The sequence below is a fragment of the Engystomops pustulosus genome, chromosome 4 (assembly GCF_040894005.1).
Source record: "Engystomops pustulosus chromosome 4, aEngPut4.maternal, whole genome shotgun sequence".
NCBI classification, from domain to species: domain Eukaryota; kingdom Metazoa; phylum Chordata; class Amphibia; order Anura; family Leptodactylidae; genus Engystomops; species Engystomops pustulosus.
In genome coordinates, this window is record NC_092414.1 from 188,627,803 (window position 1) to 188,653,931 (window position 26,129).

Sequence of the window (26,129 nt, forward strand, 5' to 3'; positions counted from 1 at the left end):
CCTCCCGCCATACATTAGCAGTAGTAGATCACTTAGATACTGCAAAAGGAGGTGACATGGGTGAAGAATTCATGAGCTAGAATCACTGACTGTTACATTGCAAACGTGCCATGAGCTCATTGGAAGTGCTCATTGAAGCATACAGATTGGGGCCAATGAGTCAAATAGAAATTCAGCATGAAATTCAGAGTTTGGAGAGTTATAAGGATGTTAAAGAAGTTGTTGACATAATGGTCCTTAAATAAGATAATTAGCTTTTTGAACATAAATAGTGGGATCAAGAGTGGCCTGGCTATGATGGAGAAAGGACGCTTGTAGCAAGCTCCTGCTCCGACCTTGGGTTCCCACCACTCTAACCCACATCTCGGTGCCTTTATACAGCTCTCCACAGGACCTAAACATAAGAAAACAAAAATTCACCTATCTTAGCCCTTCTGCAATCCTCTGCCAGGGGGATTGACAGATTTCTTACCGCAGCTTCTGTCCCAACGACTTACTTGCAGTGGTCCAAGATGGCGGCAGCACACATGGGCTACCTAGCCACCGGAGAGCCCGAGTCCTCTGGAACTTCACAATGCCTGCCACCTTCCTCGGCCTGCCGCAGCACCTGCTGCACAGTGGATAGAAGACATCTGGCTTCCCTTTCCCTTTCAAGATGACCGCCACCTCTCTGCCTTCAGATACGGTTGTGGAGTACTCCTAGCAGAAGGATCACGGACTTGGCATTGCTACTCTCACTAACGCTGCCATTGTAACCGACGCCTGACCAGCATAGGGTAAGTCCACTAGCATTAGACACGGTCATTGTCCCAGCAGCATACGCTGCCATGCCAGCCACACCGCAGCCTTGGGTGCCCCGGCCGACATTCTAGGGAACTGAACACTCAGCAGAAACAATCTCAGATCTTCTTTTGCATGCATAGACAGAAGGTTAAGGTATTGTGACGCATTTCAAGACAGGCCACACCCCTGCAATCAAAGATCGTTACTTCAACATGTGGTTTTAGAGTACAGGATCTTGCTCCAAAGGGGTTTCGATTGCTATTCATAGATCACTGCCGCGCGTGATCCTGGAAATGGGCAGATTTGATTTTTACCTTTGCAGCAATGTTCCTCCTGTACCAAGCCCCAGTCTTGGCTTTGAGGATATACAGGTAGTCCCCGGGTTACATACAAGATAGGGTCTGTAGGCTTGTTCTTAAGTTGAGTTTGTATGTAAGTCGGAACTGTATATTTTATCATTGTAATCCCAGCCAGAACTTTTTTGGTCTCTGTGACAATTGGATTTTAAAAATGTTAGGTTGTCATAAGAATCAAGATTAACACTAAAGCTTCATTACAGACACCTGTTATAACTGTTACAGCTGATCATTGTAGCCTAGGACTAAAGTACAATAAATTACCAAAATCCAGAGGTCCGTATGTAACTAGGGGTCGTATGTAAGTCGAGTGTTCTTAAGTAGGGGACCACCTGTACTGAGCTGAGCTGTCAGATTTCTATTAAGGGCACCCTGATTGTAGGGGTAGACTGGAACTTACTCTAGATCCTGCTATAGACAGTCTCTCCAGTAGAGGTTCCATCCCTATTAGACAGCTGGGTCCTATCCAAGGAGATCTGCATAACCTTCAGTCGTAGACCTGTCTTCCCCATGAAACAGGAATCACTTAAGTGCCTCCTCAGGAGTCGGATCAGTTAGGATGAAAAAAAAGGAAAAATTGCCCAACTATCTGCCCTACTTCAACGTCTACACTCCCTAGAAACCCAACACAAACACTCCTTTGCTCCTCAAGTGCTTGCTGACTTGGTGGTGGTCAGGGACTCCAAAAATATCTCTCACAACGCAGGAGATTTAAGAGCCACTTATATGAACACTCGAACAAATAGGAGGAGTTACAGAGAGGAGTTACCTATCTCCCCCAAATCAGATCTTTCCAGATATACTAGCTCCCTTTCTGACAAAAGGTCTTCAATGCCATATCGCCGGAGATCCCATTCCATCAGCAATCCCTGCTAACTCACATTAGAGTTGTCCAGAAAACGGATAAGGATCCACTACACCCTTCCAGTGATAGGCCCATTTTCCTTCAGAACAAGGACATAAAGGCCCACATTTATTAAAGGGTCTGCACCAACCAATAAAAAGTTGGTGCACACTTTCCGAGCAGTGAGAGGGTGCCAGATTAATAAAGACTGTGCACAAATAATCTGGTGCACTGTTCACATTAGTAAGACAAACTGCACCTAGTGCAGTTTGAACTACTTTCAATAAATGTAGGCAAAAGTTATTTTCCAAAATTGTGGCCAATAGGTTTGCCCCACATCTCCACAATCTTCAACAATCAGGTGGGCTTCATTAAAGACCGTGAAGCCAAAGATAATCTCAATAAGACCTTCTTGTTAATGCTTATGCTCAGGCCTGACACCCACTTTTCTTTGATCGGGTCCAATGGGGCTTCATGGAGGCCACCTTGAGACAACTGGGTAATGGGCCCTTGCAACATTGTATTTCCATCCCACGGTCATGGTGATAATCAACGGGTTCCTGTCTGACCTGATCGAATTCTGCAATAGCACTCGATAGGGATACCATTTATCTCACCTTCTATACATTATAGTGATGGATCTCCTGGTGACTACCATTCCTAACAACCCAGATCCAGGTAGGCTCCCATCAATATAAGGTAGCACTTTACACAGATGACCTCTTGTATCTACGTATCTCAGTAATTTTAAGATGAAATATAACAGGTCTGAGGCTTTAAACATTTTTCTCCCATCCAGGTCCATCGCCTCAATTTCCTGTTTCAGACCTAAAGAGATCAAGCATCTTGGGATACAGGTCCCTTTGGACCATGCTGACCTCTACACCTGCCACTTCTGGAGCGTACCCTCAAAGACCTTGTGGCGTATAAGAAGAAGCATCTGTCGTGGATTGGCTGCATTATGGGGTTAAAGATTTCAAGTGGTCCCCATTGTCCCTCCTTCTTCTTTCATCCGCTCACCACAGACCGCTTTACTACATTTCATATGGGGTACGTCCCGACCCAGAATTGGATTGCATTTCCTGAGACATTCTAAACTGGACGGGGGAGCGGGTTTGCCTGACTTGAAAGTACCTTCGAGCTTCAGTCCTTGTGAGGCTACTAGACTAGCATTATCATTTTGCCTTGAAACAGTGGGTAGCCCTAGAACAAGCTAGTCTTCACATATCTTTGCGATTACTACAATGGATATCCCGGATGAGTCTCTCCTCTTCTGAGCCCACCAAACTATTCGCTTGGTTTACACTGAAGGCTTATAAAGCAACATATTCTCTCTTGCCCTCCTAGCCCTCTCCCACCATTCTTCAATGATCCTGACTTCCATAGTCCTTGACCCGCCCTTCATAGAGATAACCTTCTTACCCACAACTCTGAAATTGATGTTCGTACGTATGATCTCCTGCAGTCCTATGAGAGCTGGGTTTCCAAAGCAGGGGCAGGAAAGTCCCATGGTTAGAATATTCTCAGCTGTGCTCTTCTCTTAGACATCCGAGTACACAGGTGGCTTATAGAGAATCTTTAACTGTATTTGAGGGATCAATTCAGTTCTTCTTTACCCCTAGAACACGAAGGGTCTCAAGTATATAGTCGGTTAATTCATGAATCTGACAACTCGGCTTTGCCATGTATTTTGGGATCAGGGTGTGAACTAGCTGCACCGATATCTCCGGAGGACTGGCAGAAGGGCTTCCTCTATTCTCAAATACTCCCCTCGGCCTGCTCTGTGCAAGCAAGTAATCAAAAAATTATATTCAGATGGTATTGAGTTCCTGGCCTCATCCACTCCATCTATCCATCAGTCCCAGACTCGTACTGGGGGTGTAGTACAATACGAGGAGATATGCTTCACATTTGGTGGTCCTGTAGTAAAATTTGGCCGTTCTGGGACGGGGTGCGTGGAGCATTCCATACAGTAACAGGCTTACAGGTTGATGGCTCATTGCTCTCCATACTTCCTGGGTCCATTGGATTACAACGTAGACTTTTGCGTTATTGACAAATAGCGGCCAGATCAGTGACCCTCCTGCAAATGTTGATCGAGTACCCCGCCTTCTGTGCCCGAGAGGCCCCAGGTGCCGTTGCAAATTTTACCGTATGGAAGAACTAAAAACCTTACGGAAATAAAAACCTTACGCTGACTTATGACCAAAAACAAGCAAAGGGCTCTCGTCTGGTGGAATACTTTGCATAATGCAAAATCCTTTGTTCTTTACTAAAGACAACTTCAAGCTTCACCAATCAGTTGTTCAGCAGGAATTGTTAAAAGATGAACTTTTCTTTGCACTGATTAAAAAAAATGGGCTGAGATTTCACCACTAAACTTGATTATCTATGAAATATGAGCTGGGAAATTTTAATAAAGACAAATAAAAGTTCATTTCCAACAATGGCATTATATCATTACAGAAAATAAAACTGGGACGGTTCACAAATAAACCGGAAAAAATAGCGCGATAACTCTACGTAAAGTCGTTTTTCAAGAAGATCGATGATACCTGGGAACGCCATCTGCGCCCACATTTCACAAAATGGGAGCAAAGCAAAAAAACAAAAACAACTACATGATAAAGTCTTTTACCATGGACGGCATTATTCAGCTTTATTGTAAAGTCCACGACCATAGCAGAGGCAGCTTGTATGGGCAGGGATCAATATTAGGAGAACACAGCCCACACTATTGACATCTTACAATAATGGCCGGATCCCAGGCAAGGGGCCACCGGCTGATGCCCGTAACTAGCTACACTGTGAGGTGGGAGGAACACAGTCTTTTTGGTTTTTTAATGTAATGTTATGTTGATCAATTTTATATTCAATACACAAGTAATTAGCCAAGTCTGAAATCCAGGTATAAAAGAGAACAATACACAAAAATATAAAGAATCTTTTCTGTTACAATATTATTAAAAGGATGCTAATAGCTTATTTTTTGTTTGTTCTCTTAGCAATTTTTCCCAGGTTTCCATGGGTCTCCTTGGTGCTGTAATTAGGCTCTAGAATGAGTCTGTGTACTTTCATCTGATTTGGATGGAGGGTGACAATACAGTCCCTTCTTAGGTTACCTGCACATGTAAATACATTCTCAAATCTTGTAATGGATGTGGATTCATTGCGGCCAGGATTTGGCCACAAATTGTTTTTCTCCTACTGAGAAAATGGACACATGTGCAGAGAGTATATACCCTGATCTCAACCAAGTGTCAAATCTGCTCTGAATTTGAGGATTCAGTGCAGACTTTTCTCCAAATTCTGCTCTGAATTCCAGCACAGAATTTCTCCTCTATCATCCGTTTGGACTTAAAGTTTTGATATTCCAAGGGGGGAACAAAGTAAAAAAAGATACAAAAGACTATACATACTATACATGTCCCCCTGCTATATAGCTCAGCTATTTTCTGCTATCACCCTAGATGAATGGAGACTGGCTGTGTGGCACACTGTCCATTTGGCTGTGCTGCGGTTCCTCCTGTTCTACTAAAAGTTGATATTGGAAGTAAGGAGACCATGGATAACACATATAAGATTACCACAGTCCTGGTGCCTGGATCTATGAGTAAGGCTACATTCACATGAACGTATGGGGGACATATATACGGCCGACGTATATACGGCCGATATACGTCCCCCATACACTTCTATGGGCGCACGGCACCCTACGGGAGCGGTACGGTGCAGCACACGTGCGGCACCGTACCGTTCCGTACCCGGGAAAAAGATAGGACATGTCCTATCTTTTCCCGTAATACGGCGCCGTGCGCCATAGGTTGCTATGGAGAGGGGCGGGGGTGAGCTGCGCTCACCTCCTCCTCCTCTCCCCGTACACTGCCGTTGCCCGCTACGGTACGGTACGGGCGGGCAACGGCAGTGTGAATATAGCCCAAGTGTCCCTGGTTTATCATGATGGATTTTTGATGGTAGATTTCCTTTAAGAGAAATCTTGTCAGTTCTTAGACCATATTTTGTGGTATAAATGCAGTGAAAACTTCAGTTTTATATATAGGCAAATGATACTTATAATTTCTCTGCATTCAGACACAAATTCTCATCCTAGACATCCTTATGATGCAGGAGGCATCACCTACAGGGCCATATTTTTGAGTTCATGTGACTCGAGCACTGACAGATGCCCTAATAATTCTGTGTGATGTGATAAGCAGACCGTGGGTCCGGCACTGGTGTGGTGGGATGTAGCAGATCTATACAGTCTGGTAAGTGTAAGAAATCAAACTACATCTAAAGAGATATAAACTAACTACATATATACATGTAAAGAGACATAAATAACTACAACACTGGAAAGGAAATGAAAGGAATTTCACCATTCCCATGATACATCTTAACATTTACCACTCACTTCCTCCATATAATCTCGGTTGTATTTACTAGGGTGGCATATTTATGTATGTATATACATTGCAGCACAGGGACAATCAGTCTTTGCTCCTATCTGAAAATTGTGGAGATCTGGAAGGAATAATGGCGGCTTATTTATCACCTATCGCTAGAGTTTGTGTACTGGGCAGGCGCAATAGTGTGAATGAAGAAGCCCTTGCTGCTATTTTTCTTTTTAGAAGGCAAAAACTTCTGCACATCCATGTATACAATGTACAAACCATCTGAACGGCAGGAGGACGACTCACAGCTCTATTAGTGAGCCATAACTAACGGTTATTAGACATAGACCCTCGTATTGCCCTCACCAGCCTCCGGTCTGTGGGACTACAGAGTCGGGATCGTTTTTAGAAGGTAATTAAAGCCTTGATTATAAAATGCCCTCCAATTTAGAAGCCGACTAGTTACAAATCTCCAATAAGCTAATGGATTTTTGCTGAGAACTTTACAGTTTTCAAGTATTTACATTCCACACAATCCCAATAACTCCTGCTGGTTCTTACAAGAGAATGGACGAGACTGATCAAGGGCTGTCTTTGTACTGTGAGATCATCCGCAGAATACAGATGTAAGGGGGGAACAGCTTTACCTGAGCAATGGTGAACAGTCTGCACTGTCCCAGGCAACACGAGGCACTCGAAGATTTTGAGAGAACAAAATGAAAGGTACAAGAAAGAAATCCAGCCATGACGGGTGAGCGGAGAGAAAGACAAGTGGTGTTTTTGGACACTGGGGGGGTAAAAAAAGAGCAATACGTTAATTGTACTGTAGTAAGGTCACATTCTGATTTAGTAGATATTATTGTCGTGCAAAATGTAGCGCTAGGTCTGTCCGCCAGAACCTATGGGATCAGGAGAGGAAAAGTTATCACAAGAAGAAGCTCTGTGCGCCAGCATATGATGGAGACCCTGCCCCTCCCCCATGCGGGGAGTAAAATTGTGCTATAGCCTGTGAACATACAGTCCTGAACATTTGCAGCAGGTTATATGTAGTGCGCAGGTGTGGTGCAGGAAAGCCCCACAATGGCGGACATGCTGCCTTCACACCCACTTGCTGTGGAGGTGATGCAATGGGAAATAATTGCAATTATTTCAGGACTTGTGCGCCAGTTTTCTGATGGAACACCACCAATATCTTTATACAGTACTTATTGATGAAACTGTAGAAATGCCTTTAACCATTGACACAATACACCGTAATATACAGAATACATAAACTCCCTGGCACATGACTCATGACAATTCAATAGGTGTGCTACACGTTACTGCTGCAGGAAGAAAGAACAATGATAGAAGGGAACCCCATCCTTCCAGAGCTATGTAGCATTTTATTGGGGATTAATGCCTGGTTTGTGATTTTATGACATTCCTTCTTTAAAGGGGTTTTCCTACAAAACAGGTTAAGCTCTACCCATAGGATGGGGTCTAACTTGCTGATCGGTGCGGGTCTCAGTGATGGGACATCAAACCCCATTGGACATCCGTTCTCGTGACCTGTGGGGGTCCAATCACTGAGATCCCCACCGATCAGCAAGTTAGGCTCTATCCAAAGGATAGGGCCTAACTTGTTTTTATGGGAAAACCCCTTTAATTGATTTAATATTATTTGACAACCCATTTAAAACATACAACCCTTAAAAAGATAAGTATCTATATCTATAAGTAAGCCCTAAGACTTTTTATAACATTTAACGTAGTGTGAAAGATAGTCAGACAGTGACTAACCCACAATTATTTCACAGTAGGAACACAGTGGATGAGATTTTACTTATTTTTTGGGTTGCCAACAAATGGGAAAGTCTAGCAGGGTAAGTACAATGCTCTAATAGGGTCACACATGTTGTGCTTACCCGAGTAAACTTTCCCCTTCTATCAGTAGGAACTGCATGTAACCTGATGGCAGACACTTTCAGGACTGTCCATGGGAACTTCCGACAGGTGAGGGGGCTAGCTCTAAGCTGCTCTTATTACTGTATGTGTGCTCCTCTTGTGAACACCACTTCTATGATACTGGTGGTATGAACAGATGTCCTCGGCACGCCTCAGTGACAGCGTTTTATACTTGCAAGTTGCATCTTTGCAACACTGGGGGCCTCCTATTGATTCAGAAAAAAATCAATGAAGAAAATCTTTCATGTGAACCCTAAAAGGTTGTAAAGCCACTATGGTAGCAGCGACATATAAAGCGCTTCGCTAAAAAGACATCTCACCGCAGCAGTTACTTCTCTCAGCGTGGCCACCTGTCCATGGTGGAGCTGTAGATTTATATAAAGCCGGTTAAGTAATTTCACAAGTATCCAGCGAGTTACCCTAGAAGACACGGAAGAAAAAATATGCAAAATGGAGAAATAATAAGCTTTAGCAGACACAAAATAGAAAACCTCTCCACATATTTGACAATTATTTTGATGGTCAACTACCTTATGAGACTCGGTGACAGAGATTTCTGAATGTGCCCCAGAATCCTCAGCACCTCCTTGTAGCCTTCATTGCTTGGAGAATTTGCAATAGCCATCGGCTTATCGTTACTTTCATTCTCTTTCTTTAATGTGGATTGGATTCTATGACGTAAAAGACCATCGCAGACATCAGAATATAAATATAGGACAAGTCTACAAATACAACACAAGTATAACCGAGCTGCTAAAGCAATTGGAAAGTTGCACTGGTATCAGCCAACCACAAGTAATTTTTATTTTGGTCAAATAACATTTTTATTGAAAAACCAAACAGTAGTTTTCCTTTAACCTCATGTAATTTTAACAGACTACATGCAATTTTTGGGTTGCACAAGTTGCAAAACAGTAAATGTGGCCCCTTCAAACAGCAGTAGACTGTTGTCAACAACCTTATAATACTTCTTTAACAATAACCCACACATGCACTACAGTGACACTACCTGGGGTGCTTCCATATCTTCTCTGACCATTCTACAGACAAATCCTGATCTGATCGCTTTCCCCATATAAAGACGACGTGGCATAATCTCCTGACTAGCCAGCCACGATACCTACACGTTAGGAAAGACATCAAGAATAATGGAAACTTTAATGTTTCTAAGAGATATCTGTGCTGCTAAACATTAAAGGGGATGTCCAAGGTTAGAAAATCATGGTTGTGTTCTTCCACAAAGTGCATCACAACTATATGCAGTGTACGGTACTGAACCTCTAGACATCTCTAGAGACCAGGTAGGGTTCATGAGTGTGGCCACTTCACTTGGGCCCTGCTGCAGAGTACTTATCACTATATTAGTCACTCTGCACATTTGGTACCCCTTAGTGACCCCATAACAGGGGCCACTGTATCTGTTAATGTCCACATTTCACTGATGTAGACCCTCTGATGAATCCCATGTGTGAAGAAATGCATCAGGGTGGGGGGTATTTTTGATCTTTCATAGGGCAAGTCTGAATGGTACCGCCCTTGTAAGGGTGGGAGACAACTCCGGTGGTGATAGGGAGAGTGTAAGTGCACTATTGATTTCTCCTCAAATCCATCCAACTTTTATTTCCGACCCAGCAACTCACCAGGTACGCCTGGCGATCTATATCAGCTTCAAAGAGACTAATGGAGCAGAATGGTCATGCGCGGCCGTCTTCTCCATTAGTCTGACGGAGCATCTTCTCCATCTCAGCACTGAGACCCCACTGATCAGCAAGTTAGGCACTATCAACGGGATAGGGCCCATCTTTAGTTCGTGGGAAACCCCTTTAATATCCAAATGAATAAACTAAATAAAAGGAATGAATATAATACTGCACCGGCTGTCCTCCTCAGTTATACGGATAGCATTGTGAAATCCCATCTGTGTGTGTCTCTTATAGAAGAAGTTCTCCTGCAGATGATATTTGCACAAAGTTATAAAAAAAGGACAAAAAGAAGACTGTGATAAATCAGCACTTATGACTCGTTACTCACCATGCTTTTTGGATTACAGGACTGACAGGGTTGGCCCACATATGGTCTATACTGCCCTTGGAAAGGATGTATTGTTTCTATTTTAAGCCCTAATCCAATGGGACAGATCCGACTCTAAAAAGGTTTAGGAAAAAAAGTACCGAACAAAACAAGTTATCCACCAGCCTATATCATGTCCACCTTATGATGATGTATACGACAGATAGAAAACTCTTGTAATAAACCAGCCTTATACAGGTGTATGCTATGCCGGCACATAGCGTAGGCTGAGGTTTTGCCATATTATTTTCAGTCATTACTAGAAAATGACGGAAAAACGCAGCAGTCCCACCTCAATTTATCAGTAATCACAACAACACCACAACAGAAAACACAGCGGGGAGACCCAGTCTGATACCGAGCAGAGCACTGGGCACAGACAATCATTACCCAATAGAGAGAGCTATCTAAAGTTTACCTCCTGTGGCCAGACATCAGGCACAGGGTATTTACACGTGTTCCCTGCACCAGTGATGTATAGTGTATGTCTGTAGCTACACGCACACAAACATGGACGACTCTGGTCTAAACCCATTGTCCGTATTTACTATTTTTGCTAAATAAATTAAAAATACATACAATACAAATACGAGCGCAAGTAGTGGAAAGAAAAGACTTGTAGCTCAATACTCACAATGGTCTTTCCATTTGGCGGATTTGTGGATTCATCTGAAGTCATCTTCCAATTCTGCAAGAGATCTACCCATAAAGTCACCAACTCTAGGGGAAAAAAAACAAAAATACAAATGTGGAATCTATAAATGATATACCGGTATGTCTTTTACATAGAGGAAATACTGTCTGAACTTAAAGGTAAAGTCTTGTACAAGCTTCATACACTCGACTGTATGGCCATGGACATCTATGGTACCCAGTGTCACCGCAACACGACCTGTTCCCAAGATACAAAAAACCTGTGGAGCACTGCTCTAACCACATCCTATAAGCCACGGAATCCCTATACAAATCAATAGTTCCACAGGATTCCTGGGATATGTTACAAGGCAAGCAGATCCGGGGCCAGTACAGTATTGTCAGATCAGGGGGCTTGTGCGGAAGGTTGTACTAGCCCACCACAGGATCCAACCTAATATTGGACCCCATAGAAGACAACCCATTATGAAGGCTGGTAGGGTCTATTATCTGGGCGTTGATGTACGGTGGGCCCCCAGAAGAATTTGATCTGATTCTACCCATCACAAAGGGTCTTGGCTATCAGACATTTTGGTTTACCCCCTCTTATCTCCATGCTCTGAATTTGTACAGGCTGCATCTACATAGCTATCAATACCCCCACCCCACTTATTTCTGACCCTTCATTTATTTATATCAATTTCTCTGCTTCTCCCCTCATTTCTCTGTGTTACCCCATCCCCATTGTTCTCTAATCTGCCACCAGTGATCAGTTTCAAGGAGCTGCAAAGGTATGTATACCCCCTATGTTACCCCTGCCCAGGGGGTCACATCCTTGCTATTAGTGGGCATCCCAGCAGTCGGACCCCCATGATCAGCTTGTTATCCTAAGAATAATTGTACAATTCCGGCTTTTATAAATCTTACTGATGAACTTTTAAATGGAAGTGCTGGCGAGAGGGGTAGCCCAATCACAGACACCTTTCCATGGAAACACTTGTGATTGGGGACAAGCTCCACGTGTTTTGCATATAAACAAAACAAATCACATGGTGCTTTTTACCAATCGCAATTATTTCAGAGTAGATCGGGATACACCCCACTTCACAACAATTGCATCACATTTCAAAACGCAACACAAACCGTGTGTGTGAACGCTACCATAGTGCTGACCCAAGCATCAACAGGACCCGAAGTCCTGCTATCTTCTGTGAGAGGTGATGCATCTGTATCCTCATGTAGTGGTTATATGGGTTTTCCACTTGTTACAATTAATAGTCATTAAGGCTGCGTCCACACGTTCAGTTTTTTCAGATGCAGTTTTTGATGTCCAAACCAGGAGTGGAGTGAAAAAAAAAAGAGTAGGAGCAGCATCTCCCAATTATATGTTCTCACCCATTATCATCCACACCTGCTTTGGCTTCAAAAATTGCATCGGAAAAACGTGTGAACGCACCCTAAAGGAGTTGTACCATGGTCGCAAGCGCAGACAAAGCGCTACGTGTGGCGCCGGCCTAAGGGTGATGTCAGACGTGCCGTCTTGGCTGCGTTTGTAAACGCAAACGCTGACCAAGCCGCACCCACCGGGGCGGGCCGCGGCCCGATCGCATCAGCGTTTCTATCAAGACTGTAAGCTCTTGTGTCACCCCCTCATCCTCATAGACTGTAAGCTCTTGTGTCCCCCCCTCATCCTCATAGACTGTAAGCTCTTGTGTCCCCCCCTCATCCTCATAGACTTTAAGCTCTTGTGTCCCCCCCTCATCCTCATAGACTGTAAGCTCTTGTGTCACCCCCTCATCCTCATAGACTGTAAGCTCTTGTGTCACCCCCTCATCCTCATAGACAGTAAGCTCTTGTGTCACCCCCTCATCCTCATAGACTGTAAGCTCTTGTGTCACCCATCATCCTCATAGACTGTAAGCTCTTGTGTCACCCCCTCATCCTCATAGAGTGTAAGCTCTTGTGTCCCCCCCTCATCCTCATAGACTGTAAGCTCTTGTGTCACCGCCTCATCCTCATAGACTGTAAGCTCTTGTGTCACCGCCTCATCCTCATAGACTGTAAGCTCTTGTGTCACCCCCTCATCCTCATAGACTGTAAGCTCTTGTGTCACCCCTTCATCCTCATAGACTGTAAGCTCTTGTGTCACCCCTTCATCCTCATAGACTGTAAGCTCTTGTGTCACCTCCTCATCCTCATAGACTGTAAGCTCTTGTGTCACCCCTTCATCCTCATAGACTGTAAGCTCCTGTGTCACCTCCTCATCCTCATAGACTGTAAGCTCTTGTGCCACCTCCTCATCCTCATAGACTGTAAGCTCTTGTGTCACCCCTTCATCCTCATAGACTGTAAGCTCTTGTGTCACCTCCTCATCCTCATAGACTGTAAGCTCTTGTGTCACCGCCTCATCCTCATAGACTGTAAGCTCTTGTGTCACCGCCTCATCCTCATAGACTGTAAGCTCTTGTGTCACCCCCTCATCCTCATAGACTGTAAGCTCTTGTGTCACCCCTTCATCCTCATAGACTGTAAGCTCTTGTGTCACCCCTTCATCCTCATAGACTGTAAGCTCTTGTGTCACCTCCTCATCCTCATAGACTGTAAGCTCTTGTGATCAGGGCCCTCTCTCCTATTGTTCCATATGACTGTTTGTACTGTGTAATGTAGTATTATATATGTAAATGGCCCATATGATATGTAAAGCTATGGAATATGATGGCGCTATAGAAATGAAGATGATTGTTATTGCGGTTCATGATTGTTACCACAACTCATACGCGGTGTGTGTACGCGGCCTCAGAGTGCGACCACACGTTTAGTTTCTCAGATGCCGTTTTTGATGCCCAAACCAGTGGAGTAAAATCAGGAGGAGTATAACTTTTCAATCATTTGTCTCCATCCATTATCTATACCTTCTAATGTAATGGAGCAAGAAAACGCCAATAAATTCCAGGCCCCCCATCTCCCATGTAACCACAGAGCCGGCACCCAGAGGATTGTGCGGTAAGTGCAGGTGTGAACAGCGTCTTATACAGCCCTGCTATATACACCACAACCACATAGCCCTGGCCCCTAGAAGGGTTGGAGTGAAAATAATAATAATGAAAAGACAGAAACGCTGCGATGTCAGGTGACTAGGATAAAAACCGCCTAGTGTGAACCAGAAAAACTTTCTGAAAAAAAAAGAAACTGACGCAGCGTCTCCTATTTGTCTAGTCTCAGTACGGCAGGGTCACTAGTGTCACACAACAACCAGGACCAGTGACATAATAATCGCGCTTAGTACCTACCGTACACACGCGAGGTGGGTAGTGCTGACGTAATGCGGCTGTGTGGAACGGAGGACGCATGCGCAGTGTTCCCCGGCCGCTCCCAGGAGGAGCCTGTTGACGTCACTGGTAGACAGTAATCATGAAGTTTTCTCCTAGTTTGCTGTGGGTCGTATCATGACGTCATAGTTGTAGTTTCTCCAGAGTGAGAATATACAGCAGTTATATGTCATCAGTGGCCTCTCTTTCTCTTGATGTGCTGTGACCCTTTGCTTGCAGTTTTGGGATGTGTTCACATCTTGCGTTTATAACCACATGCACTTATTTTATTTTTATTTCACAGGTAAGGCTCATATCACACTACCATTCTTTCCTTGCGTCTAAAAAGTAAGAAATGCAGGATAAACTGAGGTTTAACATATCACTTAAATATTCCATTGACATCAAATAAAATTTTATGTCATCCGTTCTGTTCCGTTTATGCAGGGATCCGTTATCCATGTGTCGTTTTGCCAGGAAAAATGACGGAGGCTGCAGTACTTCTTCTCTGTTCCAAAAAAAACTAATGGATAACGGATCCCTGCCAGAACTGACCATAATGGATGACATAACATTTACATTGATGTCAGTGGGATTTTAAGTGATCCGTTTTTCCTCCGTTCTTTACTTTATTAACAGAGGGAAGGAACAGTAGTGTGAATTTAGCCTTAAACATGTCATCTCTTACCAATATGACCCAGTTTAAAAAAAAAAACCAGATGGTTATAAGTTAATAAAAAAGCAGAAGCTCGCTGACCCTAACGCAAAGCAACGGATCTGTGTAATGTATCTGATAAAAAACGGATACTTTAATCGATCCGTCCGGAAATCTGTTCAAACTACAATCTTTTTTTTTTTAAACAGTAACTGCAAAACAGAAGGCAAGGACCATACTATTTTTTTTTTTTTTGGGGGGGGGGTTAAATGCTAAGACCACATTCACATGATACATTGTCATTGTATTTTGAAAACGAATCACAAAATGCAGATATTTTTGTGGCATTTCGAAAGAGGAATCGAAAGCACAATGGGGCTTATTTACTATGGGTCCGCGGATCGCATTTCCATCGGATTACCCGACGTTTTTGGGGATTGCACGGCTTGTGATTTTGGCTTAATTGTGCTTCCATGCGACAGAAATCAGGAAACAGGCCGTCGGATGATCTGACTGATTCGGACTAAGTGCGGGATTTAACTTTCAAATTGTGTCGCAAGCCATGCACTTACATGCACCAGGAAGAAGAAGGTGAACTCTGTCGGACCTGAGCGGGGAAGCGATACATGCAGGATATCGGGCGCACGATCTTAGGGAATCGCGGCAGATGTGCATGATTGTCGGACAATGAACTTTCAGTGAACTCCGCTGGATGAGTAAGTAAATGTGTCGCTATATGTGCATGAGGCCTTAGTAGCCACCATGGACAGGGAGGACCATCCTCTGTCTAGCAAGTTCACCCCAACCCATCTCATAATGATGATCATTAGATTATCATTATGAGATGGGTCGGGGTGAACTTGCTAGACAGAGGATGGTCATGCATGTGTTAATCTTTTGTTTAAACATTTGTTTAACTTGGAAATCCCATTTAGATGGGTTGTACTAAGTTTTGAACAGAGGGCGGACGTTGGCGCAAAGTTGGGGATCTATGTGAATAAATGGTATGGCATAGGTGTCGCTGCTGGTATAATATGAGCTGCCCGAGCTCATACAAGTGTACAACACAATAGAAGACAAAATAACAATATACCTGCGCTGACTGTGACTACTGATGCAAACAATGATATATGAAGTGAAGAGATGTATTGGCTGGATGGGTAACTGACCTGATTAAAACAGTCTTCAATTGAGGAGATGGTGATGATCAGGAATTTTCTCCGCAGTGTGAATAGTCCCACAAGGATAGTAGGTATCCAATGTAGTAGATGGCTTTTTCTGTGAGCTAAGTTTTAAGTCAGTCCAAGAGCAGAGCGATTCAGTGTGGGAGCCCCGGCTGGTGGCTCGACCACACGATGAGTCGGAAGTGAATAGTGACGTCACTCTAAATTACGGATGGAGCGGTCTCACATAGGTGAACACGCACCGAACGCGTTTTCAAGAGCTACGGCTCTCTTCCTCTCTTCAGGAACTCTACCCTGAGGAAGAAAGCCGTAGCTCTTGAAAACGCGTTCGGTGCGCCATCTTTTCAGAGAAATAACTTATCTTATATTTCGGTTGACAGAGCTAGTTTAGGGTTTATTTTTTACGTGTTGAGTTGTCCTTTTCAGTGGTACCATTTGGGCGCACATAACTTTTTTGATCACTTTTTGAACATTTTTGTAAAGGCATTTTTTCATTGTATTGATTGTTACGGACGCGGCGATACAAAATATGTGGGGTTTTTTGGTGATTTTGTGTTTTTTTTTTAACTTTATAAGAAATGTATAGGGAATGCTTGTGTTTAGGGGACTTTAAAGGAAACCTACCATTCGGGTCTACCTTTGATCCGGTGGTAGGTTCAGCTAATAAATGCCATTGTAGCCCTTTTTATGGCTAATCCTTGAGTGGCCGCTGAGTTTGGTAAAGTTTTATTGCCCTAATATTCAAATTTGTGAAAGAGGCTACTGAGGCGTGGAGTAGCATCTTTGATCCTCCTACCCAGACATCAGACTTCAGCGTGCAGCTCCTGGTAGCTGTGAACACTCATCCGCGCTCTGCATTGACTCTGCAAAGCCGGAGCTGCTGCGCATGCGCAGAGCTATGCAGAGCGCAGACAAGTGTGCGCAGCTACCTGGAGCTGCGCGCTGAAGATGACATAGTAGGCGGATCGAAAGAAGCTACTGGGGGTTGTAGTAGCTGTGTAGCTTCTGCTCTGTCTACTCCATGCCCCAGTAGCCTCTTTCACATATTTGCATATTAGGAATTTAGGGCAATAAAACTTTTCCAAACTCAGCGGCCACTCAACGATTAGCCCTAAAAAGGGCTACGATGGCATTTATTAGCTGAACCTACCACCGGATCAACCTTAATGGTAGGTTTCCTTTAATTTAATTTAAGTTTTTTTATTAAGTGTTTTAAACTTCTTTTTTGTCTTTAACGGGTTGGCTTGATCAAGCAATGATCGTTTGTTCAAGCTCTTAGTCATATAACACAGTGGGGCAGATTTACTTACCCGGTCCATTCGCAATCCAGCGGGGCGTTGTCTGCGGTGGATTCGGGTCTGGCCGGGATTCACTAAGGCAGTTCCTCCAACGTCCACCAGGTGACGCTGCTGCGCTGAAGAGCATCGGAACACATTGGAGTTCACCAAGCCGTCCTGGATGAAGGTAAGCGCGTGTCGAGCGACACTTTTTTGTTTTAAATGCGGCGGTTTTTCCGAATCCGTCGGGTTTTTGTTCGGCCATGCCCCCCGATTTCCACCGCGTGCTTGCCGGCGCCGATGCGTCACAATCCGATCCCGTGCGCCGAAATCCCGGGGCAATACAGGGAAAATCGGCGCAAAACGGAATAATGTGGGTAACCCATCGCAAAAACGTGAATCGGGCCCTTAGTAAATGACCCCCAGTGTGGTACAGATGTATGTTGCGCATGCTCAGTGTGTTACAGCCGGCTCCCGGAAGTCATTGCGCAGCCCATGACTTAGGTATGTTTGGCTTACCCGTAGAACATGTCATAAACCCCGGGACAGACGTGGGCCAGGTCACCCCTCTCGGACCCACACCTATCCAGAAAATATTCAAGCAAGATACCTTATTGTAGAAAGTAAAGCATATTTATATAGTGAATATAACTTTGTAGCTTAAAGTGTTCTGTTACTAAAAATTGGTGTCCTATATCGGGAATGCAGCACATTGATGTAACCAGCGGCGTCTGTTCCACTTCCAAGCAGCAATAATGTGTTTATTTTGTCTGCTGTCACATCAAAGCATCGACCTGCTCCCTAATTACTCATTAGCCCCTGTGAGGTCTGTGTCCACGTCATTCGCAGGGTTAATCCTTTTTATTACTAATTAGGTAAAATATAGCGTGACGCTGCCCATAATGTATAAACATCTCTACGCAATTCGTATTTATCATGCTATTTTTGACTATTTGGGTACTGCCATGTTTATCATTGGGATAATAACTATATTTGGGTCTTAAAGGGAATCTGTCACCACATTATCACATATACAGCCAGTGACAGGTTCTTATAGAACCCTATTAATGAACTGGCACCCTTCTTTTAGCTTAAAAATTGTTTCCCTTACATCAACAGAAATCAAGTTTCTCTTATTTTTCCGAGCATCGTAGGGGGGGTGTCGTGCATGGCTGACCCCTCCCATCTACTTCTTCCCATTGTATCTATTTCCATAATTCTTACGTTTGGTTATTTTTTTACACACGTACACTACTACATCCTCCACAAAACTACATCTGCCACAAACCGCATGCACTTCTACATCCTCCACACAAGGTGTGCACTACTACAACCTCCACACACCCCGTGCACTACTACCACCTCCACACACAACATGCACTACTTCCACCTCCAAACACGCGTGCACTACTACATCTGCCACAAACGGCGTGCACTACTGCATCCTCCACACATGGCGTGCACTACTACCACCTTCACACACAGCGTGCACAACTACATCCTCAGCATACCGCGTGCACTACTACATTTTCAGCATACCGCGTGCACTACTGCATCCTCCACACACGGCGTGCACTACTACATCCTCCACACACGGCGTGCACTACTACCACCTTCACACAAAGCGTGCACTACTACATCCTCCACACACGGTGTGCACTACTACATCCTCCACACACGGTGTGCACTACTACCACTTCCACACGGCGTGCACTACTACCACTTCCACCCACGCGTGCACTACTACATGCTCAACATACCGTGTTCTCTACTACATCCTCCACACACGGCGTGCACTACTACATCCTCCACACACGGCGTGCACTACTACCACCTTCACACAAAGCGTGCACTACTACATCCTCCACACACGGTGTGCACTACTACATCCTCCACACACGGCGTGCACTACTACCACCTTCACACAAAGCGTGCACTAATACATCCTCCACACACGGTGTGCACTACTACCACTTCCACACGGCGTGCACTACTACCACTTCCACCCACGAGTGCACTACTACATGCTCAACATACCGTGTTCTCTACTACATCCTCCACACACGGCGTGCACTACTACATCCTCCGCACACGGCGTGCACTACTACCACCTTCACACAAAGCGTGCACTACTACATCCTCCACACACAGTGTGCACTACTACATCCTCCACACACGGCGTGCACTACTACCACCTTCACACAAAGCGTGCACTAATACATCCTCCACACACGGTGTGCACTACTACCACTTCCACACGGCGTGCACTACTACCACTTCCACCCACGCGTGCACTACTACATGCTCAACATACCGTGTTCTCTACTATATCCTCCACCCACGCGTGCACTACTACATGCTCAACATACCGTGTTCTCTACTACATCCTCCACACACGGCGTGCACTACTACATCCTCCGCACACGGCGTGCACTACTACCACCTTCACACAAAGCGTGCACTACTACATCCTCCACACACAGTGTGCACTACTACATCCTCCACACACGGCGTGCACTACTACCACCTTCACACAAAGCGTGCACTAATACATCCTCCACACACGGTGTGCACTACTACCACTTCCACCCACGCGTGCACTACTACATGCTCAACATACCGTGTTCTCTACTACATCCTCCACCCACGCGTGCACTACTACATGCTCAACATACCGTGTTCTCTACTACATCCTCCACACACGGCGTGCACTACTACATCCTCTGCACACGGCGTGCACTACTACATCCTCAGCATACCACGCGCACTACAACATCCTCCACACACGGCGTGCACTACTACATCCTCCGCACACGGCGTGCACTACTACATCCTCAGCATACCACGCGCACTACAACATCCTCCACACACGGCATGCACTACTACATCCTCCGCATACGGCGTGCACTACTACATCTTCCACACATGGCGTGCACTACTACATCCTCAGCATACCACGCGCACTACAACATCCTCCACACACGGCGTGCACTACTGCATCCTCCGCACACGGCGTGCACTACTACATCCTCCACACATGGCGTGCACTACTACTGCAGTTGGGGGGAAGGTAAAACAGACAATGGGGAGAATAACATAAAGAAAAACAGACAGTGCTGGGAATAACTCAAGAAAAAAAATAGACTATGGGGGGTGTAATAGTGATTGTGTAACAGTGCCTACAGGACAGATCACGTTTGAAAATTTCTATGATTTCTATTGGGAAAACTTGACAAAAACAGAAAAAACTGTTCCTTTTTCAAAAATGCATGCGTTTTTTTAACGGACAGCTTAAAACTTTCTAAAAACGGGTTCAAAACGCCACGTGTACCACCACCCTTACACTTTTCTACTATATCCAAACTTTCAAACACAAACAGCCCTGCTACATACCATCTCTGCTATGTAATTGGATGACCTGAAGCATCTGATTATGACATCCTGGCAGGTCCTGCAGCTGATGAGAGCTTTTACTAATCCTGAGAGTTCATGTGCTAGTAACTCCTACCCCCACCCTCCTCTCCTCCATCTAGCTACGGAATCACATGGCAACCAACCAAACAAAGACAGCCAGAGGGGCAAGGTAAGTGCAAGCTTCCTGCCTGTTAGCTGACGGCTGCAGCTGATAGGTAATGATTGTACACTAGAGAATTGTTCATTTTGGCTTCGTGCAGAGCTAGGCTAAAGTTTTTATACTTTAGAGATACTCTTTAGGGTCATACGTTCTATATCTATACCTTAACTGTCCTAGTCCGCTGCCATGTGCACTGCTATGTATGTATTTGCTCTTCTTCTGTTATTGATTGTGTATTGTATAGTTCACCTTTAGGTTGGACCTTCCAGGGTGGACCCCTGTTATTGAAATATTCAAGATAGGTCCTTGACAAATAGTTTTTCAATAAGTTTTCTAGGATTCGTGTGGTTTGTTGGGACAGAAAAAATTGATTGTCGCCTTCTCTGTCCACCGGTTCTTCCTTTGCGATGGTCACTGGAAGCGATTGCAAATGCCGGTGGTGAAATGATAATAGGGCGTCACTTGTGACCTAAGAATAAGTGATGTCCTGCACACACGGAGGCCATTTATTTGCTGAAACGGATCCCATAACCAACTTTATCGTCAGTGCTGGGACAATATTTGAAACTGGAGCAGCTGTTCTTTTGATTTTTAGATTTTCTGTCCGACTCTATTAATAATCTATTACGTACCAAGCTGTTTATCTAATATTATAGAATTACATTTTACCTTGGTATTATTCCACCAGTTTAATGGCAAGTTAAGAGTTACAATTTTGGAGGTAGGAGGGTTGCCATTTAGTGAAGTGAGAATTGTTGAGCACTTGAACATTTCATCTGTATCTGCGTAGGTTGTGAGCTTAATTCCTGGGGTGCAAGAACTGATATGAGTGTTCGGTGCTATAGAGAAAGTTGAATATTACGTATGAAGTGCTGGATCAGTAAATGATTGTGTCTTTATTCTTCATAAATAGAAGTCTATAACATATTGAAGGTATCCCCAATGTTATATTGGGCAGCATTGGACTTTACCACTTGGGTCCACAACCCCCAGTATAGTGCTTCTGACCATAAAAACCAAGCCCTCGTCCTCCACCAGTCTTGACTGATTCATCCCCGCACATATTATGAGTGTTTTTCCATAGATCATGAGTAATAAGCAACATTACAAGGGTTGTGATTTACTAAAGTGATAATACACCTTTTGTTTTTGGCTATCAAGTTTCGATCTACAGAGGAGTGTGACAGTCTGGACCACCAAAAATCCGCTATTCCTGCAGTGCACAACCTTTGGTATTGGTTACAAAGCAGAGGCAATGCTACTCCCTCCCAATGCTATGGTTTTAGGTGATGTATACCATAGACTTGTATGATACATATGAACATTATTGGGGGCTTCACTTTCTGGAAACACTTGACTGGTGTGGTCTTGATAGCCGGATCCTGCAGATCTAAACTTGGTGGCTTGATCTAAGGATAGACCATTAGTATATTTAAAAAATGCTGCATGCTTGTACACAGAGACCAGGAGGAGCGCTTTAGAGACTACGCCAGATTCCTGGAGTAATGGTTTGGTAAGTAAGAATTTTTTATTGTAATAAAAATTTTTTAACTAAACTTCACTACTATTGATGCCCTTCACCATCTGTATTTTCCATACTGTTTCTTGGCCTGGTATAGAAAGTATTGCAGTTTTTGTCCATTGATAAAGTTGTCGGCCACTACAGCTAAAAGGGGTTTCCCATGAAGGAAAGTTAGGCCTTATTCACGGGTCAGGGCCTAGTTAGCTGATCAGTGGAGGTCTCAGTGCTGTCCGTACTCAGACTAATGAAGAAGATGGCCACGCATGACTCTATGGAGCTGATCTCTCTATGGAGATCGTCGCTCTGCAATTTCCGTCAGCTCCATAGAGATTAATGGAACAGAATGGCCGTCTGCTCCATTAATCTGACAGAGCGAGAGTCTGATGGACCACTCTGCACTGAGACCCCCACTGATCAGCAAGTTAGGCTCTATCCCATGAGGTTGCCTAAGTTTTCTTTGTGGGAAAACCCCTTTAAATGTTTTTACATCTTGCATGAATTTTTAGCCTCTTTGTTGACAGGAAGTTTATCTCCAACACAGCGGGAAATGCTTCCTCTCCCTTTTAACACCAGGGACAGTCTCCTATCATCACTCCCACTGATCACAAGGTTGGTTATACATAAGCAAGTGTCTTACAATAAACTTGCTCTTTGTGTTTGCTGGATTTACTGGTCTGAACATAGAACTGCTACACTGAACTCACCATGTTAATTACGTAAAGCAGTTCTTCATTCGGATCAGCAAACCAAGCAGTGTACAAGTCTAAGGGTCCTGAATTCACATCCCATCTGAGACTAACATTTCCTTTAACATTAATAGTTATTCCTGGAGGAATAGGAGAATTCCTTATTATTGTATCTGAGATTGACTTCTAGTCAACAAAGAGACTGAATAATTCATGAAATATAAACATTTTTAGCTACATTATAAAAGAAAAGTGTTTGTTTTGCTGTAATCCATCTTCTGCTTTTTTTTTTCGTTCAGCAACCTTTTTTACTTTCTTAGACTCATATCATATCATAGTCAAAGGTTGCTATGGCAACCCCAGGGTCTGATCTAGTACCCCAGGCTGTCCATAGTAAATGACTGTAAGATCCTGTCAAAGACAGGACCTTACAGAGACTGTCTCTGCCTATCAGTATTGCAGGGTATTATAATGAACAAGCAATCAGATGATTGCCTGTTTATCTCCCATTAAGAAAAAGTAAAAATAAAAAGTTTTAAAATAATTAATAAATCATAAAAAAGCACCATTAGTTAACACACCTCTATATATAGTATTTTGGGGTGGCTATGTCCTATCAATGAAAAATGCATCTCATCACACAATAAATAAGCCCTCCCATGGCCACATTAATGAAAAAAAAAACATATAGCTAAACCCTGTACTGAAAACAACTGGCAGCTACATGGCCCTCCTTCCCTTCTGCACCTCACTGTGCCGCAATTCAACAAATAATGTTCACGTGTGCAGTGTTTATTCTGTTTATCTTTTATGAATGCTGTCCAGCAAAATGGTGCAACGACACACAGACATGGCGCAAGTTTTCAGACTGGTAAATGGTGACAAACTGACCGTATGATATCCCTGCAGACTAAGGCCCTGCCTGCTGAAGATATACCACCCTGATAAGGGCATAACCACTATCAGGAACCTACTGAGAGACCCTGCTAGGTGAAAGGGACATTTTTCTTAATCCTGCAGCTGCTGGATGTTGAATTGGACAGGTAACTAAAGACAGACCAGTGTTCACACCAGGATAGACAAGACACTGAATGACAAACAACAGATAATAGACAAGCAGACAGAACCGGGTCCAATCCAAGATGGCAGTGAGGCACAAAATTGTATATCAAGAGAGGTCAAATAAACGTAGCAGTGGTTGGATACACAGGATAGCAATCGACAAAAGTAAAAGGACTGCAATAACCAGCAACCTGTTTCTGACATGAATATAAGGAGTACCTAGATGCTGCCCCCAGCAACTAGTTCAGCTATACCATGACACAGGATCTGATGAAACCACCCACCTCACACCCAGCTCAGCCAAGGGAGCTGTCAATCAACACTCCCAGCCATTGGTTGTGTCTACAACCACAGCTGTCTTAAACCTGATTCCTTTCAGTACACTACAGGAGCAATTCAGCGAGTTCTGACCCAGGTAATGTGAAAAAAGGTTTTATACAGTAATGGCAGTATTTTAAATCAACATATTATAGGCTATTGAAACCTGCTACCAGCTAAAAATGTCATTCTTGGTGACAGGTTCGCTTTAAGGGGTTAAAATCCTGAAAGCCACATAGTAATATGTTATTATTTACTAAAAAAAAAAATCCAATAGGGTTGACATTTATGGTCGCTCGTTAGCATAATGCTGACAGGTATACTGTTATTCACATGTTTGTTAGGCTTAGAAATAACAGCAGACATGTGACTGTTTTTCGACCCCCTGTGGTGCTGACAACCAATTATCCCTGGCTGATTTCCATAGCTAACAATGCCTCCTGTAACCGCCTATGCAGGTGTCGGCACAAGCCAAGGATAAAGATCTCTCCCGAGTTGAACTCAATCTAGAAGTAGAAGTCGTCTACTTCTAGACATAAGCACCTTCCTTGATATAAGTCTATTAGTAAGTGACATCTATTTTAATGTAAAGCAGATTAAAGCAACTTTGTGCCATTCGGACAACCCCTTTAACACAGCGTAAGTTATGCATATGAGCCTCATACGTGCCCTTTGAGTCGTGTTTTTTTTTTTTTTTAAAACCCTATTTATGTCTAACAATAGGAAGCCATGAAAGCCTCATTAATTATGCACATGACTGAATTGATTCATACAAAGTTAGTTTTTATTATTTGGAAATGACAGAACAATGTTACATAATCGGTTTTCACTTTTCTGCTTTTACGTCACACATCTTTTTTTTCTTTTTTTTTATTATTGTCATCGCCTGTCACATCCAGGATAATACCTTTTGTTCAAACTGGTTCTGATTTTCATTAGTGTAGGATATTTTTTCCAGCATGGAAATCCAGCCAGGGAAGAGTTAAACCGAAAAGCTGCAGGACATGGTAAACAGACCGCGGGTGATGACTTTGTAAGAGGTCATTTCTCCAGTGATGGGTCCCAGCCCGCAGAGTTATCTAAATATACGGTATTGATGGTGCTGCATAGTGTAATGTATGGGTTCATTCTGCAGGGTTTAGGGACACGTAAACATTCCCTATAAGACAGATGGGACCACACGTACACACACTTCTAGTATAGCTGACATCAGGGTGGTAGACTCGTCCCATACCCTAAATCTGTGCAGTAATGGTGCTGTCTCCCAAAACTTCCTGTATTCCATCACAGTTTATTGACTTTTTTATGGTGTTTATATGTCAGTGTGGTTTTTTTTATCACACGCAGAATTTTACTGCCTCTTACAGTAGTAGGCCATGTTTATGGCCATGTTTATGTCTGTGTCAGTTGCCACTATGGGTGCTGTTTCCAAAAAAGTTAATAAAACATTGTGCCTGCAGGACTTTTCTTGCAAAATGGGGTAATACATAAGTGTAAGCCACATTTTAGTCCATGG

The 26,129-nt window shown here is 43.7% G+C and overlaps 1 protein-coding gene across 3 annotated transcripts in view; it reads right to left on the bottom strand.

Moving 5' to 3' along the window:
• Positions 1–14,461, bottom strand: part of GPAT2 (glycerol-3-phosphate acyltransferase 2, mitochondrial) — a 36,536-nt gene extending 22,075 nt beyond the window's left edge. For 2 of the 3 annotated variants that reach the window (XM_072148913.1, XM_072148912.1), the window contains exons 1-8: positions 14,318–14,461; positions 11,029–11,114; positions 10,356–10,469; positions 10,199–10,272; positions 9,334–9,444; positions 8,855–8,995; positions 8,645–8,744; positions 7,025–7,164 (exon numbers count right to left, since the gene is read on the bottom strand). In XM_072148913.1, coding sequence (XP_072005014.1) covers positions 7,025–7,164; positions 8,645–8,744; positions 8,855–8,995; positions 9,334–9,444; positions 10,199–10,272; positions 10,356–10,469; positions 11,029–11,073 — 725 coding nt within the window. In that variant the 5' untranslated portion in view covers positions 11,074–11,114; positions 14,318–14,461. The remainder of the gene's footprint in view (positions 1–7,024; positions 7,165–8,644; positions 8,745–8,854; positions 8,996–9,333; positions 9,445–10,198; positions 10,273–10,355; positions 10,470–11,028; positions 11,115–14,317) is intronic. The other variant, XM_072148914.1, reaches the window with a different exon arrangement.
• Between the last annotated feature and the right edge of the window lie 11,668 nt (positions 14,462–26,129).